This window comes from Clarias gariepinus, chromosome 5 (assembly GCF_024256425.1).
Source record: "Clarias gariepinus isolate MV-2021 ecotype Netherlands chromosome 5, CGAR_prim_01v2, whole genome shotgun sequence".
Lineage (NCBI taxonomy): Eukaryota > Metazoa > Chordata > Actinopteri > Siluriformes > Clariidae > Clarias > Clarias gariepinus.
In genome coordinates this window covers 4,739,661-4,754,688 of record NC_071104.1, presented here as the reverse complement: position 1 = coordinate 4,754,688, position 15,028 = coordinate 4,739,661, and the positions used below count along the sequence as shown (strand labels likewise).

The 15,028-nt window shown below is 38.6% G+C and overlaps 1 protein-coding gene across 1 annotated transcript; it reads left to right on the top strand.

Moving 5' to 3' along the window:
• Nucleotides 1-1,203: 1,203 nt before the first annotated feature.
• On the top strand, nucleotides 1,204-14,504 carry LOC128524291 (zinc-binding protein A33-like). Its single transcript, XM_053496792.1, has 6 exons — nucleotides 1,204-1,806; nucleotides 2,238-2,333; nucleotides 2,426-2,656; nucleotides 2,785-2,807; nucleotides 2,894-3,012; nucleotides 13,960-14,504. Exons 1-6 carry the CDS (start codon nucleotides 1,408-1,410, stop codon nucleotides 14,502-14,504), a joined length of 1,413 nt encoding a protein of 470 aa, XP_053352767.1. The 5' UTR covers nucleotides 1,204-1,407.
• Nucleotides 14,505-15,028: the final 524 nt, after the last annotated feature.

The following is a 15,028-nucleotide window of genomic DNA, read 5'->3' as shown; positions in this document are numbered from 1 at the left end:
CCTGCAGCAAGTGTGTGATGCGGCAGCTTGGTCCTCTCCGCACACATTTGTTAGATTTTATAGTTTGGATGTTCATGCTACTCTGGGCTCACGCATCCTTGAGTCAGACTCCCAGAGATAGTTCTGAGGGCTCCTTGGCCTTTGTGCGCACACGCTACACAACCTTGGGGTTCCAGACACTTGCAATGCAGCTGCGTTGGTATTCTCATTCCCATAGCGTTTTCAGGCAGCATTGAGTGTAGCTTTTGAAAGGAAACATCTAGGGTTACTTTGCTGTAACCCTGTTCCCTGAAAAAGTGGGAATGAGAGGCTGCACTCCAATGCCGCACTGCCTGCGTGATTGGACGTCCTTTCAGACAAAATCGATTTGAGGAATTATTTATAACCTGCACATGCGTCTCATCAGACGACGTCACCTGACCGAGGTTATATAAGCCAAAATCTGGCATGTTTGATACACACATGCTTCACAACCAGCAACATGAAAAGATGTTCCCAAAGCGTTTTCACGCAGCACCTCGTTCCCGCTTTTACAGGAAACAGGGTTACAGCAAAGTAACCCGAGGCATTTTTATGTTAACCCAGCACAAGCATTTAATTAACTTAGAAATATTACAAAATCTCTTCAAGATTTCTCTCAGATATTCATTGAATGTAACACATTGTTTTCTAATAAAAGGAAACTTTAATTTAATTTAGCCTAAAATATTTATGCTGAATACATTATATTTTCAACAGTAAATATTAAATCCAACACAATAAAAGACTTGTTTTCATTTTTAATTAAATATATATTTTGTCCTACATTTAAATAATTCATCCTATGTTTCTTACTCATTATTATAGTAATAAAATTAACTTAAATATGTTAGGTGCCACTTTGTTGTCATAATTTTTTTAAGTAAACGCTAGGTCAGATTTTTTCGATAAATCTATAGTCTCCACTGAATGCAGAAATATTAAAAGATCTGAGCTGACACCAGGTTTAAGTCAGTTTTCCAAAAGGTTTCCTCAGTAACCTCAAAAACACCTGCTAAAACATAAAGGAATTAAAAAAATGACTATTGCACCTTAAAGTAAGAGCTGTGTGCTGTTTCTGATATAAATAATGACTGTAACAGGTTATAACGTGTCTCTAAAACCCCTCCTATTAAGGAAGTGTCGAGTCTGAGACGACTGCAGTCCTTCATAAACAGCCTGCAGTGTTCTGCTCTGGTTAGGTTAGTTTTATTCTCAGTTTGTTTCTTGCCTCATTTTTAACTTTGTAAAAGTAAGTGATTATTAACTGAAACTACAAATGTTTTGTATCCTGAAACAAACCTAAAATCAGGGTGTGATTACTTTTTACCAAAGTGAAAGTGAAACTCTGAACATTTGGACTGGAGAGAACAACAGCAGCCAAATAAAATGGCTTCTAAGTTTTCGGAGGAGGATTTCTCCTGTCCTGTGTGCTGTGAAATCTTCAAGGATCCTGTTCTTCTGCACTGCAGTCACAGTGTGTGTAAAGTGTGTTTGCAGCAGTTCTGGGAGACCAAAGGATCCAGAGAATGTCCTGTTTGTAGGAGGAAGTCGTCTATAGAGACACCTCCCACAAACCTGGTGTTAAAGAACCTGTGTGAGACTTTCTTACAGGAGAGAAGTCAGAGATCTTCATCAGCGTCTGAAACAGTCTGCAGTCTGCACAGTGAGAAACTTAAACTCTTCTGTCTGGACGATCAACAGCCGGTGTGTGTGGTGTGTCAGACTTCAAGAAAACACACCGACCATAAATTCCGCCCCATTGACGAGGCAGTAACAGACTGTAAGGTAAATATTATATTACTGTGAATTTATGTGTCATATAATAAATAAATGAGGAATAACCTTTATTCTCCCTAAATTATCTACAGTGTCAAAATAAAAAATAAGGTTTGATAATTCAATTACATAATTGCTTTTAAATTAGTTAATTAATATTATAACTACCAAATATGTTAGTCTAATATTTTATTATATTATTATCAGTGTCACCTGTAGAAACAACCAACATCATATACGTCTAAACTTTTTATAAGTTCTATCTGAAGTTTAAAAGCCCATCAGAGTGTTTATGAAAGAGAACATAACTACAGTGTTACATTACTTTCAAACTCACATTAAATACTGTAGAGTTAAATCCTGTCAGTGATCTGAGTTAATGATGTGTAAAATAAGAGCTGAAACACAGAGTCTCCATGCAGTGTGTTGATTTGTTTCAGGAGAAGCTCAAAACTGCACTGAAGCCCCTACAGGAGAGACTGAAGATCTTTAATGACTGTAAACTGAACTGGAGTCAGACTGCAGAACATATAAAGGTTAGAATCAATAACATGGTTTTGATATTAGAAATATTTCTTCCATCACTGTATAATCAGTTATATTACATTTAATTTCCTCTTCACTGAAGATTCAGGCCCGACACACAGAGCATCAGATTAAGGAGGAGTTTGAGAAGCTTCACCAGTTTCTACGAGATGAAGAGGCAGCCAGGATCACTGCGCTGAGAGAGGAAGAGAAGCAGAAGAGTCAGATGATAAAGGAGAAAATTGAGAAGCTGAACAGAGAAATATCATCTCTTTCAGACACAATCAGAGCCACAGAAGAGGAGATGAGAGCTGAAGACGTCTTGTTCTTACAAGTGAGGATCATTTAGTCAGTATTTATACTGTGAGAAAGTCAAACTTCTCTCCATCATCAGAAACATCACATTTCAGTGGTGTAAAAATGTAAATCATATCCACTGATGTTTGCTTTGTTGTTTTACAGAACTACAAGGCCACAGTAAAAAGGTGAGTGATGTGCTTCCTGTCTCTCTCGTTCTCTGTGTTTCTGAATCCAAACCCACAGCAACACTGACTCCTGAATGTTTTTGCAGAGCCCAGAGCACACTGTGGTATCCAGAGGACCTTTCAGGAGCACTGATCCATGTGGCCAAACATCTGGCCAACCTGAAGCTCGGAGTCTGGGAGAAGATGAAGCACACTGTCCAATACTGTAAGACTTAGTTTTATCTTTGTATGTGTGTGTGTGTGTGTGTGTGTGTGTTGTTGTTGATGATGATGATGATGATGATGATGATGATCTGTTCAATTTTTATTTTGAATGTAATGTAACAGAACTTTTATTTTGAAAGGCTTTGATTGCTGTCAGACTGTTCAATATTTAAGATGCATTAGTTAGATTTAAAAAAAAAAAAATATTGTTTTCATTTGTAACTAAAGCACATCAAAAGGGCACAAGGCATGATTTTAAGTTATATACGTTATTAAGTTTATTTCTTTGTTAATATTTAGACTAATTTTAGCCAATATTATCATAAAATAATGTTTAAGTTATCTTAGCTAGTCATGTGTCTGTATCCGTGTGTGTGTGTGTGTTTGTGTGTGTGTCTAGTAGTAGTTAATAACACTAATGTGGTCTTTATAAATAAATAAATTAGTGCCATGCTAACATAATGTTTAAGTAAGCCTAGCCCCAGATAGCAGAACAACATTGAATCATCACTGAATCAACATTAAAGCATCAACCAACTTGTCATTAAATCAATGTTGAATTTCAATGATGAAAAATAGATCAAGATGGGCATAAAATCAATGTTTGTTCAACTTAAATTAAATCACTTATTTTACATTGAATCAACATTGAAGCAATTATAGTTTAGTCTTGCTTTATGTACAGCAAGATTCTATGACAGTAAATCATTTCCGTTTTGATTTCTTTCTTTAAATTAGAGACCATGTAGGGCTAAAAAGCTCCTTTTTTTTTTTAAACAAAAAGTCAGTAACTCAACATCCTTCAGTTTCCATGTAAACGTATTTATTTATTTATGCTCCATACCCATTTAAACAGGAAGTAACATCACAATTAGAATAAAACAACTATATAATAAACACACCACAACTTATATACAAATTATTATAAACTGGATGACAAAATTACTTTAACTATTAGAAGAGATTGTTTATTCTGAATTTATAAAACAGAATCTAACTGCCAGAGACGAGACTGGAAAACCATAACAGCATATAAAAATTGCAACCTGCCTCAGCAAAATTCAGTCAAATGCAAACAGAAACAACCAAGACAGAAACACAACAGATGACTGAAACATTATTAGTACAGTTGAAATGTATTTACTCAGCAAAACAGATAAGACATACTGTAAGTCTGAACCTATGGTTTTCCACCACGAGCAATTCCCCCCAGCCGTTCTGGGGCATAACGAAGCCATTTCTTAACTTTTGAAGCAAAGACAAACTCTGAGGCCTCCTTTTTTTTTTTCCAGCTTTCGTTTATGAATGACCGAAGGTGGGTCCTAAATTTTTGGAAATGTGACTTTTACAAATGTACAGATATACAACATATGTTTTGAAATTTCCTACAATCTTCTATAGATACAATGCACACATTTGATTTTTTTTTATATACTTGTTATTTTACAATCTGCAAATGTTTTCCTACAACATACATATTCAATGCTATGAAAACAAATATACTTAATGTAACAATGTAGTCTGTTATATTATGTGCAAAAAAAAAAAACAACTACTGTAGGACAAAAAAAAAAAAAAAAACGTGGCGACAGTTTTGCAATTTGTCCCCTTAGTTTATAAACCGCACTCACAAATACTTAAACTGTTCCCTCAGTTTAACAAACCGTACTCACGAATTTCCAATCTGTACGCTCAGATACCGTACTGTTTGCGTATTTATTCTTAACATGAAGACTTATTTTGGTGATTTTATTTTAAACTTTTTACCCAGAGTTAGATGCATGCTGCACTGTTAAACAACATAAACTGTACATTATTTGTTTTGTATAACTTTTTACCTTCTCTTCTCCAAACTCACACTGCATGATTTTCAAAGTCATCGGATCACCATTGTTTTCACACTGCACTATCTGTGGTAGCATTTAGTTGCTGCTGTGTTCACACTGCACAATGAATTGGCGACAGGAGATTACACACTGCATGACTTTACAATAGAAAGAATCGCCAACAACTCTGTCAGGTGTGCAAGCGACTGCCAAATGCACACAAGAAGTGATAAGGAAACAACGCAAGATCATGCTGTTTAAGGTCTCATATGGTCAAAACTAAAATTTCATGGCTTTTTTCATGGTAACTGAGGGCTAGAGGCTATAAAACTATCATATAAGTTTCAAAACAGTCAATCCACAGTAAAATGCACACAGCCTGCATAAAGTAGCTGTGCCTTTTCACGAGCTGCTGTGACGTCCAATCTACTCAGTCACCGCTTTCAGTCACCACCTAGAGCACCAACCACCATCCCACCCTTCTTTTGCCAAAACATCACGTCCATGCCATTGCTGAACAATAACATGAAAACAAGTAAAAAAAAACACTGTTCAGTTGATAGATGTCGAAACTACATCATTGCACAGGCTTCCGAACAACATTAATATAAAAGACCAAGATCTTTTTCCCAAGATGGCGCCGGTGAGGGCGGCTGTCATCACGACTGCTCCGACCTATTTTACTTTGTTTTCGTCTTTTAAGTTATCTTTCAGTAACTTTAAACCAGCTAATTCATCACCATGGAGTACATTAGTTGTTTCTATTGGTATACAATGTACTCACAATTCAAAGTTTTTAACTCCGGATCCGAGCTGGCCGAGTGAGATCCTGAAAGACAACAAAGGACGCGACGCGAAGCGGCGGCCCCGAGGGAAACGAGCCGGCGTCACGAACAGGCTGAGAGCCCGTGCACACTACACACCTCTGCCTAGCATCCTGCTCGCCAACGTCCAGTCACTGGAGAACAAGCTCGATGACCTCAGGGCCTGGATAAAGTTCCAGAGAGACATTCGGGACTGCAACCTCCTCTGCTTCACCAAGACATGGCTGAACCCAGCAGTGCCGGACCACGCCGGTGCAACAGCGCGAGCGTTGTTCCTCTCACACGCTCCTGCACACCAAACCTGGAACTACTGTCCATCATGTGTTGTCCGTTTATACATTCAGCGCCGTTTATATTCCACCACAAGCGGACACAGACACTGCCTTATGCGAGCTGCATGAGGCACTCACACAGCACCAGACACAGCATCGCGACGCTGTGCTTATTGTGGCGGGGGACTTTAACAGTGCCAACCTCAAACGCGCAGCGCCGAACTTTTATCAGCACATTACCTGCCCCACCAGGGGCGAAAGGACACTAGATCATTGTTATACAACGGTCAAGGACGGCTACAAGGCACAATCTCGTCCACCGTTTGGCAAATCTGACCACGTCGCCATCTTCCTCATGCCAAAATACAAACAAAGGCTGAAACAGGAAGTTCCGGTTCAGAGGGAGGTCGCGCGCAATCGGTGGCCGCGTTACAGGACGCACTTGATGACGCAGACTGGGACATGTTCAGGAACAGCTCCAATGATGACGTCAGCATGTTTACGGATTTAGCGGTTGTGGGATTCATCGGGAAACTAGCGGATGATACCGTGTAGAAAAAGACTATTAGAACGTTTCCCAACCAGAAGCCGTGGGTGGATAAAACCATCCAGCGACGCTCTGAGATCTCGCACCGCTGCCTACAACACGGGACTCGCGTCGGGGGACATGGAACCGTACAAGGCTGCATCATATAACGTCCGGAAGGTGGTAAAAGAGGCTACGGGAGAAAACTAGAGTCACAACTCCAACAGAGTGACTCTAGGAGCCTGTGGCAGGTATTAAGGACAATTACCGACTATAAAGCACCAACATCCGGTATGATGAACGCGGACGCGACTCTGGCAGACGAGCTGAACACTTTCTATGCTCGCTTCGAGGCTGCAGCTAAAGACGCTAGCAATGCTAATGCTAGTGGTGCTAACAGCTACAGACAGGAAGACACTGCCAGCACTGGGAACGTGTTCATCATCACCAAGCATGACGTGAGGAAAGCCTTCAAGAGAGTGAACACCAGAAAAGCAGCAGGACCAGACGGCATCTCAGGTCGTATCCTTAGAGCTTGCGCAGACCAGCTAGCACCTGTGTTCACTGAGATATTCAACATCTCTTTATCTCAGTCGGTGATCCCCACATGCTTCAAAGAGTCCATCATTGTTCCTGTCCCAAAGAAACCTCAACCTGCTTCCCTTAATGACTACCGGCAGAAGTAGACTAATGATTATGAACGCGTCGGGAAAACAGCAAGCAGACTGACTCTGACCATTTAAAAAAACTTTGCGTTCATTTTCTGACGCGCTTAAGTTCACCAAAAACAATACAGAATAGCGCTTCTTATTTGCTTTCAAACATTTACAAAATCACAACGTTTTTTCATTATTGTAAGTGCGCTTAAATAAAAGTTGAGTCTTATTAAGGCATGTAGTCTTATATAGTTTTATTATATAGTTTTTGCACATTAATCAGAGTCCTCATCTGTTATATTTTTAAGGACAATAGTTTTTTTTCAGCCTGTCACGGCGTGCGCCTAAAACAATATCGCTCCTCGCTCACTAGTTAGGCGGCCTCCCCTTCAGATATGCGAAGCAGCGGGGCCACGAAATTAGGCACGAATGGTGAAGAAGAGCTCTCCTTGCTAAAGATCCCGGGCTTCCAATCCGCACTATAAAATACTCGGGGTTTGTTGATTTACAGTGGATTTCACTACGCGGTGTGAGTGAGACGCGCGCACACAACGCGGAAGTGTGGCTTGCAAACGGGGCAAATGGAATGCGCCCCAGGGACCAGCGCAAGCAGACAAAGGCAGGAGCTGCTGTCCGCGGATGGCCATCGTACTCGTACTGTATTTTATAGCGCAGGGTGCAAGCCCGGGATCATTGGCATGGATAGCTCACCAGCATGTCATGTGGGCATTATAAGATTTGTATTGAAAACTTCTAACTAAAAAGTGGCAGCTGGCACGCCTAAAAATAGACGCAGGTTAATTTTTTTATAATCTAAATTAAAATCCTCCTCTTTAGTGCCTCCTATTCCTATTAAGCCTATTGTTCTTTTAGTGTCACTGCATGAGCTTTACAATGCCAGACATCATTCAAATGCAAATTATTCACTCTCCCCAAGTGTAAATCAGCTGTTCTCACCTATACATATTAACCTATACGTTCTTACCTAAAGTGTTTAGGTGAAATTCCACCTATACAAGTGTGACAAATATGCAAAGAAAAAAAATAGGAAGGGGCAAATACTTTTTCATGGCACTTCACGTGTAGTCAGATTGTTTCACTGGGCTGAAACTGTGGCAGGTGGAGTTATAGCACTTTTCAAATCACACTAACTATACACTGATATGAATAACTTTGAATGATGAATGCTTTTTAGCACCCTTGTGACTCAGTAAGGCGGGACACTTGCGCATCCATATGCGTAGAAAAAAGATGCAATATTATGGTTTCCGTAATTTTTTTAAAATATACATATATTTGCGTATTGACTGGGCTGGCCCACATTGGCCAGCGGCCCACCGGGAAAACTCCCGGTGTTCCAGATGGCCAGACCGCCACTGCTTCTCTTTACTTTCCTACTGTACATAGAGTCAGCGCTTAACCGCACGCATAACTTTTTTTTAAATTCGCTTAATGTTCAACTTGTATTTCATAAGGGTTTTGCCAGCGGTGGTACAGCGCAACGGGGGTCATTATTTACTATTACAGAAAATTATGATGATCTGTCACGGCGTGCGCCTGTGATGGGTGTGCGCCCAAATACACTATCGCTACTCGCTCAGTCCGTAGGGTCCCTGAATAGGCGGCAAAGGGACGGAGCCACCTATTCGTTCCGGCTGGCGATAATTAACGTTAATATGATCTCGGGCTTGCTCCACATTATAAAAACAAAGCGCGGAGTTTAGTTCGAGATCAGGTAGGTACGTGATGTGGTGGAAAATAGGCAGTGGCGGTTTTACACTGAATTGCTCCCCGGGCGAGAATCCCCTTCCCCCCGTAATAGAATCCCCTTCCCCCCGTCCGCCCCTGTAATAACGAATGGAGAAAGCGCAGTCAAAGCCCGGGGATTCTGCGTTCCGCGAGGGCCAGTCGTGAATAGCTGACACTCAGTGACAGCCAATGAAATTAAAGCATTTTTGCCGCTTTCCACGTGGTGTGGCGTTGCTTAAATAATAGTATAAACTCATCCAGACCCTGGTTCGAATCCCACTCTGGGTGAAAATGTAATAAATGTGAATCCTTTGTTTTACACTTTTTGCTTATGATAATCATTAAATTATAGCAACTGTGAGGTAAGTGCTAATGTGTTTCATAACTTAAGAAAAACAAATTCTCAATTGCAAACATGCATTTAGTACTGAAGCATAACTTAATAATGTAATGGCTATAACGTGGCATTTTAGCGCATAACACCAGCATTTTGAGCACTGGCTGGGAATTGAACCCCAGGTCTTCCGCATGGCAGGCGAATCACCTACCACTGAGCTACCAGTGCCCACCTAGGTTCTAAGCGCATTAAAACAATACTGTTATAGGCTAACATATTATACATCTTTATAGTCCTTTCACACACGCGCGGGTGCGTTTCAATAATAATAATAATAATAATAATAAATTCGGAGAACTACTACTACAATAATAATTCTGAATGAAAATGAAGAATAAATACACATCAGTTTGAGCTTGACACGTTTATGAGCTCTGTCGCTTGCTGTCAATTGGCGCCTAAGAGACAACATTTTTCGGCTTCAGTAGACACACAATAATTTAGACTGAAACACGACTGCCTCCTACAGGTAATGAAGGGCATTTTCACAGCTTGCTGCGTGCAGCTGCGGCAAGTCGTGGGATCCCTTTTCCGAAAACGTGCGTTTTTAAAGGCCAGATCTGTATATTTTGTTCTTATTTTTACAGTATATTTTATTTTTGCTAGTTAATTTCATTTTTCTACAATATTTCTTTTACTGCAATATATCTTTATTTTTACTTGTACAGTATATTTTACCAGTTAACTTTATTTTTTACCATATTACCTTTTATTTATATTCATTTCTTATGTTTAAGCTTTTATTTTAAGGTGACTGGTAGTCGAAAAAGCATTTCACTGCATATCACACTGTGTATGACTGTGTACGTGACAAATAAAATTTGAATTTGAAATTTGAATTTGAAATGTGAAATTTGACCAGTGGCACATCAGCTTTAGCATCTCTTACACAGCCATTCCATTAAACTTAAAAAAAAATTTATTTAAAATTTTATTTAGTTAATAGAAGTTAATTGATAAAGAAAATCCATTTATGACATTATTTTTGACATCATTCGCATTTAACATGATTTTTATTTTACAACAGCCCAAAACTTTTAACATTACTTCAGTATAGCTTTGAAGGTAGGTTTTTTAACCTATCCACAATTAATACGATTCTGTGTAAAAAATAAACTGTACACATACGAGGCGGAAAGATGCCAATAGCTGCACAGTATTTAAGGTATTTCTATTTGTTACGACGTTGATATTTAAACCTTTGTAGTCAGATAAGATGATTCATAATGCTTCCTCTGTAGTGAGCCTGTGTGCTCCTTTAAACTGTCTGTGTTTTGCACTGCTATCGCAGTTGACTGTTGTACCTTTATTTTGACAGTATCGCACGTGCTGCTTGGGAGTTAACCATGCTCACTTATTTACATGTCGTGGAATAGACAAAATAAAATTATATTCCACGGTAACAATATATACCGTCATACTGCCCAGCCCTAGAACACCTTTAATACAAAGTCCCCTTAAGACAAGTCAGTTTACTTGGTCAACATCTTTGAAATGCCTCTCAAGCATGAAAGTGCAGCTCCTATCTCTTTGAATGGGAAAACATCAACTTCTGTAAAAGTGTTGAGTAAGCTTACAATTAAATTTCATATTTAAAAAGACCAATGAAATCTGACAACGACAGTTTCATAAAGCTTGTTTCTTATGTTCACATACCATCAAATAATACTTTTTTTGATGCTAGAGCAGCCAATGTGCATGCACAGTTATAAACGCGAATGTGCAAAGGCTTCTTGTTTTTATAGAAACCGGAGCAGTGACGCAATGGCTTTATTAATCAACAACTATCTCTTTCAATTAGAAGGCAGGGTTTATTCGCCATGTTGGGCATGGCACTTTGTCCCATTCATAAGTAATAGGACTGCATAATATAAAGTCGTTGTTTAATACCAATTATTGATATGGCAATGTAAAACTACGATTAACAGTGATGATGAGATACTGTAAGCATGTTAGTAATCTAGACAGCAAGAAAAATACACATAACTTACCGTCAAATTTTTTTTTCTCTAAAACCCTCCTGTCTTTGACCTCATGCCAATCCTCTCAGTTTCTGTTCTCCTTGTTTGTTCTATCCGTCAAAACCTTGTGTTTGGAGGCGAATTCCGTTTTGGAGCTCCAGAACACTGTAGGAGAAAAAAAGGAGAATCATTGAAATAAAAACATATTCATCACCTGAACACAATACTTTTTAAAAACTTTTTAAACAGCACTCATATAAATTTGTAAAATATGAATTAACTGCATTAATAAAATAATAAATAAGTGCAAACATGAGCAATTATGAATTATGTGCATTATAAATCAGAATAGGTGTGAACTTTTTGCACCTGTTCTACAGTCTAACAACAGTAAAGGGCACATAGTTGTTGTTGGTGGCTTTGCTAATGATTGCGTTTAACATTAATAATATACCCATTACACTTGAAGCCATGACCACTAAAATCTGACACCGTTTTTCTCTAAAACCCCTCTGTCTCTGACCTTATGCCAATCCTCTCAGTTTCTGTTCTCCTTGTTTGTTTTGTTCGTCAAAACCTTGTGTTTGGAGGCGAAATCAGTTTTGGAGCTCCAGGACACTGTAGGAGAAAAAAAGAAGACTCATTTAAATAAAAACATATTTATCACCTGAACACAATGTACCTTTGGGAAAACCAACATTAAAAAGAAATAGATATATAATAATAATAAAATTTTAAGTAAATTTAAAAAAGAAGTTGCTATTTTTTTTGGACCAATATGACAGCTAAAAACAAAAATCTAAAGCTAAAATATATACTGTTTTGCTTTTGATGCCAGCTGCCATTTCCAAATTTTAAATAAAACATAGTTTTCCCTTGAGGTTTAAGAACTAGGCTACTTCACAATTATACCTTGTATAATAAAAAAATATTGCATTGATAAGTCATAGAATTAGCATATTCATCAAGTCTGGTAAATTTATTTATCTTTTTAAACAACACCCATATAAATTTGTGAAATATGAATTAACCGTTCAATGAATCCCTACCAAAATTTATTCCATAGCAGTCCCGATCGAGCCGCACGAAACGGTGTAGTAGCAGCTAAAAATAGTAACTAGTTCTATTCAGCAGTTAAAAATGTACACTAATTCTACTCACCTCATGTAGCAGTTAAAAATAGTAAATAATTCTATAAACCTCAGGCAGCAGCTAAAAATACGAACCAATGCTACTCAACTCGGGTAACAGTTAAAAATAGTAAATAATTCTATTCACCTCAGACAGCAGTTAAAAATAGTAAATAATTCTATACACCTCAGGCAGCAGCTAAAAATACGAACCAATGCTACTCACCTCAGGTAACAGTTATCAATATACACTAACACTACTCACCTCAGGTAGCGGTTAAAATTAGTAACTAACGCTACTCACCTCAGGAGGACAGGGTTACACTATTGCTCAGCCAATCTAAAGTGCAAGTGCAGGCCATCTCCGGGCAGTGTCACAATTTTGCTGAGGTAATCAGAAGCACAAAAACTTGAGGTTACCAACCAATAGTTATGCAGCCGTATTTTTTATTTTTTTTGTCTTTTGTTGATATATGGGAAGGGTAGTCTACAGAGTTTTGCACATTACAATTAATTTTTTGCACATTACAATTAATTATTTTGTTTTTACATTTAGCAGGTAAAAATATTAACTAATGTTATTCACCTGAGGAGAATTCTGGAAAGTGCAGGCCATCTCCAGGCTGTCACAATATTGCTCAGTGCAATCTTCAGTTACACAACCAATAGTCATGCAGCCTTTCTCTTGTGTCGATAATTGTGAAGGGTGCTCTAAATAATTGCTAGGGGCGTGGCTTATTAGCATCATGATAAACGTGAAAGACAGTAAAGTGCTGAGTTTTAAACTTTAAGTGAGAAAAAGAGAGACTGTTTATCAATAAACATCTGTGAAGGCGGAGGGGGGTGGGGGGCATGCACACTGCTCTTGGTCAGACCCAGACAACAGCAAACAGGAACTAAGCTCTTAAACATATGCTTCCCAACAGAATACCGTAGATCCGATCGACAAGATTCTTTCACCGTGAGTGGCAGGAACTTCCAGACCTAAACATATTGAATTTTTATGCCTGTAAAATGTATTATACTGACGTGGCGACAGTGTAAAAACACCCTCTGACACCCTCCGATGTTAAATGCGAGCCAAAAATTTTGTACTTTTGAACGGCAAACGAAGGAAAGGAATCAAGCTCTCAAGTGAGTAAACTAGACAGCAAGATAAATACACAAAACATACCGTCAAATTCTTAATAAAATTATATATATATATATATATATAATTTTTTTATTTTTTTTTGAAGCATGGCAAATTTCTTGCAGTCAATTTTTTAACCTGTTTTAAACACATACACACATGCATACACATTTTATGGAAATGCACTTGGTTAATTTAATTTGCCTTACATTGTTGAATAAGGATGGATTCCAAAACCAAAAATCAACATTGATTAAATGTTTGGCTTTTCAACACAGAAAAGCAATGACTTATCAACATTGATTCAACATTATTTAGCATTGAATAATCAACCTCAACCAAAATGATGATTCTGATGAAATTTTAACATTGAATCAATGTTACCTTGCTATCTGGGGCCCTACTGAAACAAGCTCTGTGTGTGTGTGTGTGTGTGTGTGTGTGTGTGTGTGTGTGTGTGTGTGTGTGTTTTCAGCACCTGTAACTCTGGACCCCAACACTGCTCATCCTAAACTCATTGTATCTGATGATCTGACCAGTGTGAGACTCAGTGATGAGGAACAGAAACTTCCTGATAATCCAGAGAGATTTGATGAATATTTGTGTATCCTGGGCTCTGAGGGCTTTAACTCAGGGACTCACTGCTGGGATGTTGAAGTTGGAGACTGTACATGGTGGTATGTGGGTGTGATGACAGAATCTGCTCAGAGGAAGGGAGTGGTTTTCTACAGAAGTGGAATCTGGTGTGTGTGGTATTATGAAGGTAAATATAGAGCACGTTCTACACCACACACACCCTCTTTCCTCGCTGTAACACAGAAACTCCAGAGGATCAGAGTGAAGATGGACTGGGACAGAGGAAAACTGTCATTCTCCAACCCTCTCACTAACACACACATACACACTTTCACACACACATTTACTGACAAATTACTGCCATTCCTAGGTGTTTGTGGTAAAGAATCTTCTGTAAAGCTCCTCCCACTTCAGTGCTCTGTAAGAGTCGATCAGATCAGTTAGAGTTCATTAATGAAATACTGCACATTAAAGATTCACAGTCTTTATAAACGTTTGTTTAAAGAAACACTGAATAGTTCATTGTAAAAAGGTTTTCAAGGTACAGTATAAATTTTAATGAAAAGGATTTTAAGGTAAAATAATGACCTACTCTGTTGAAATAAAGAGATATTAAATCAAAATAATGTGATATTAAGTTTGAATAACTACAGAGCACTTTTCCTCTCAATGTTCAGTTTAGGGCTTCAAAAACAAATAAACCACAGGAGGAAATAAAAATTATAACTCTGTTTTAATGTACAATTTAAATTTCACTTGCTCACTCATCTTCTATACCACTTTATCCTGTATTCAGGGTCGCGGGGGCGGAGTTTATCCCAGGAAAGCACGAGGCAGGGTACACCCTTGACAGGGCAGGGCACACACACATTACAGGCAATTTGTTAACGCCAATTGGCCTAACCTGCATATCTTAGGATTGTGGGAGAAAACCGGAGTACCAGGGAGAACATGCAAACTCCAAGCAA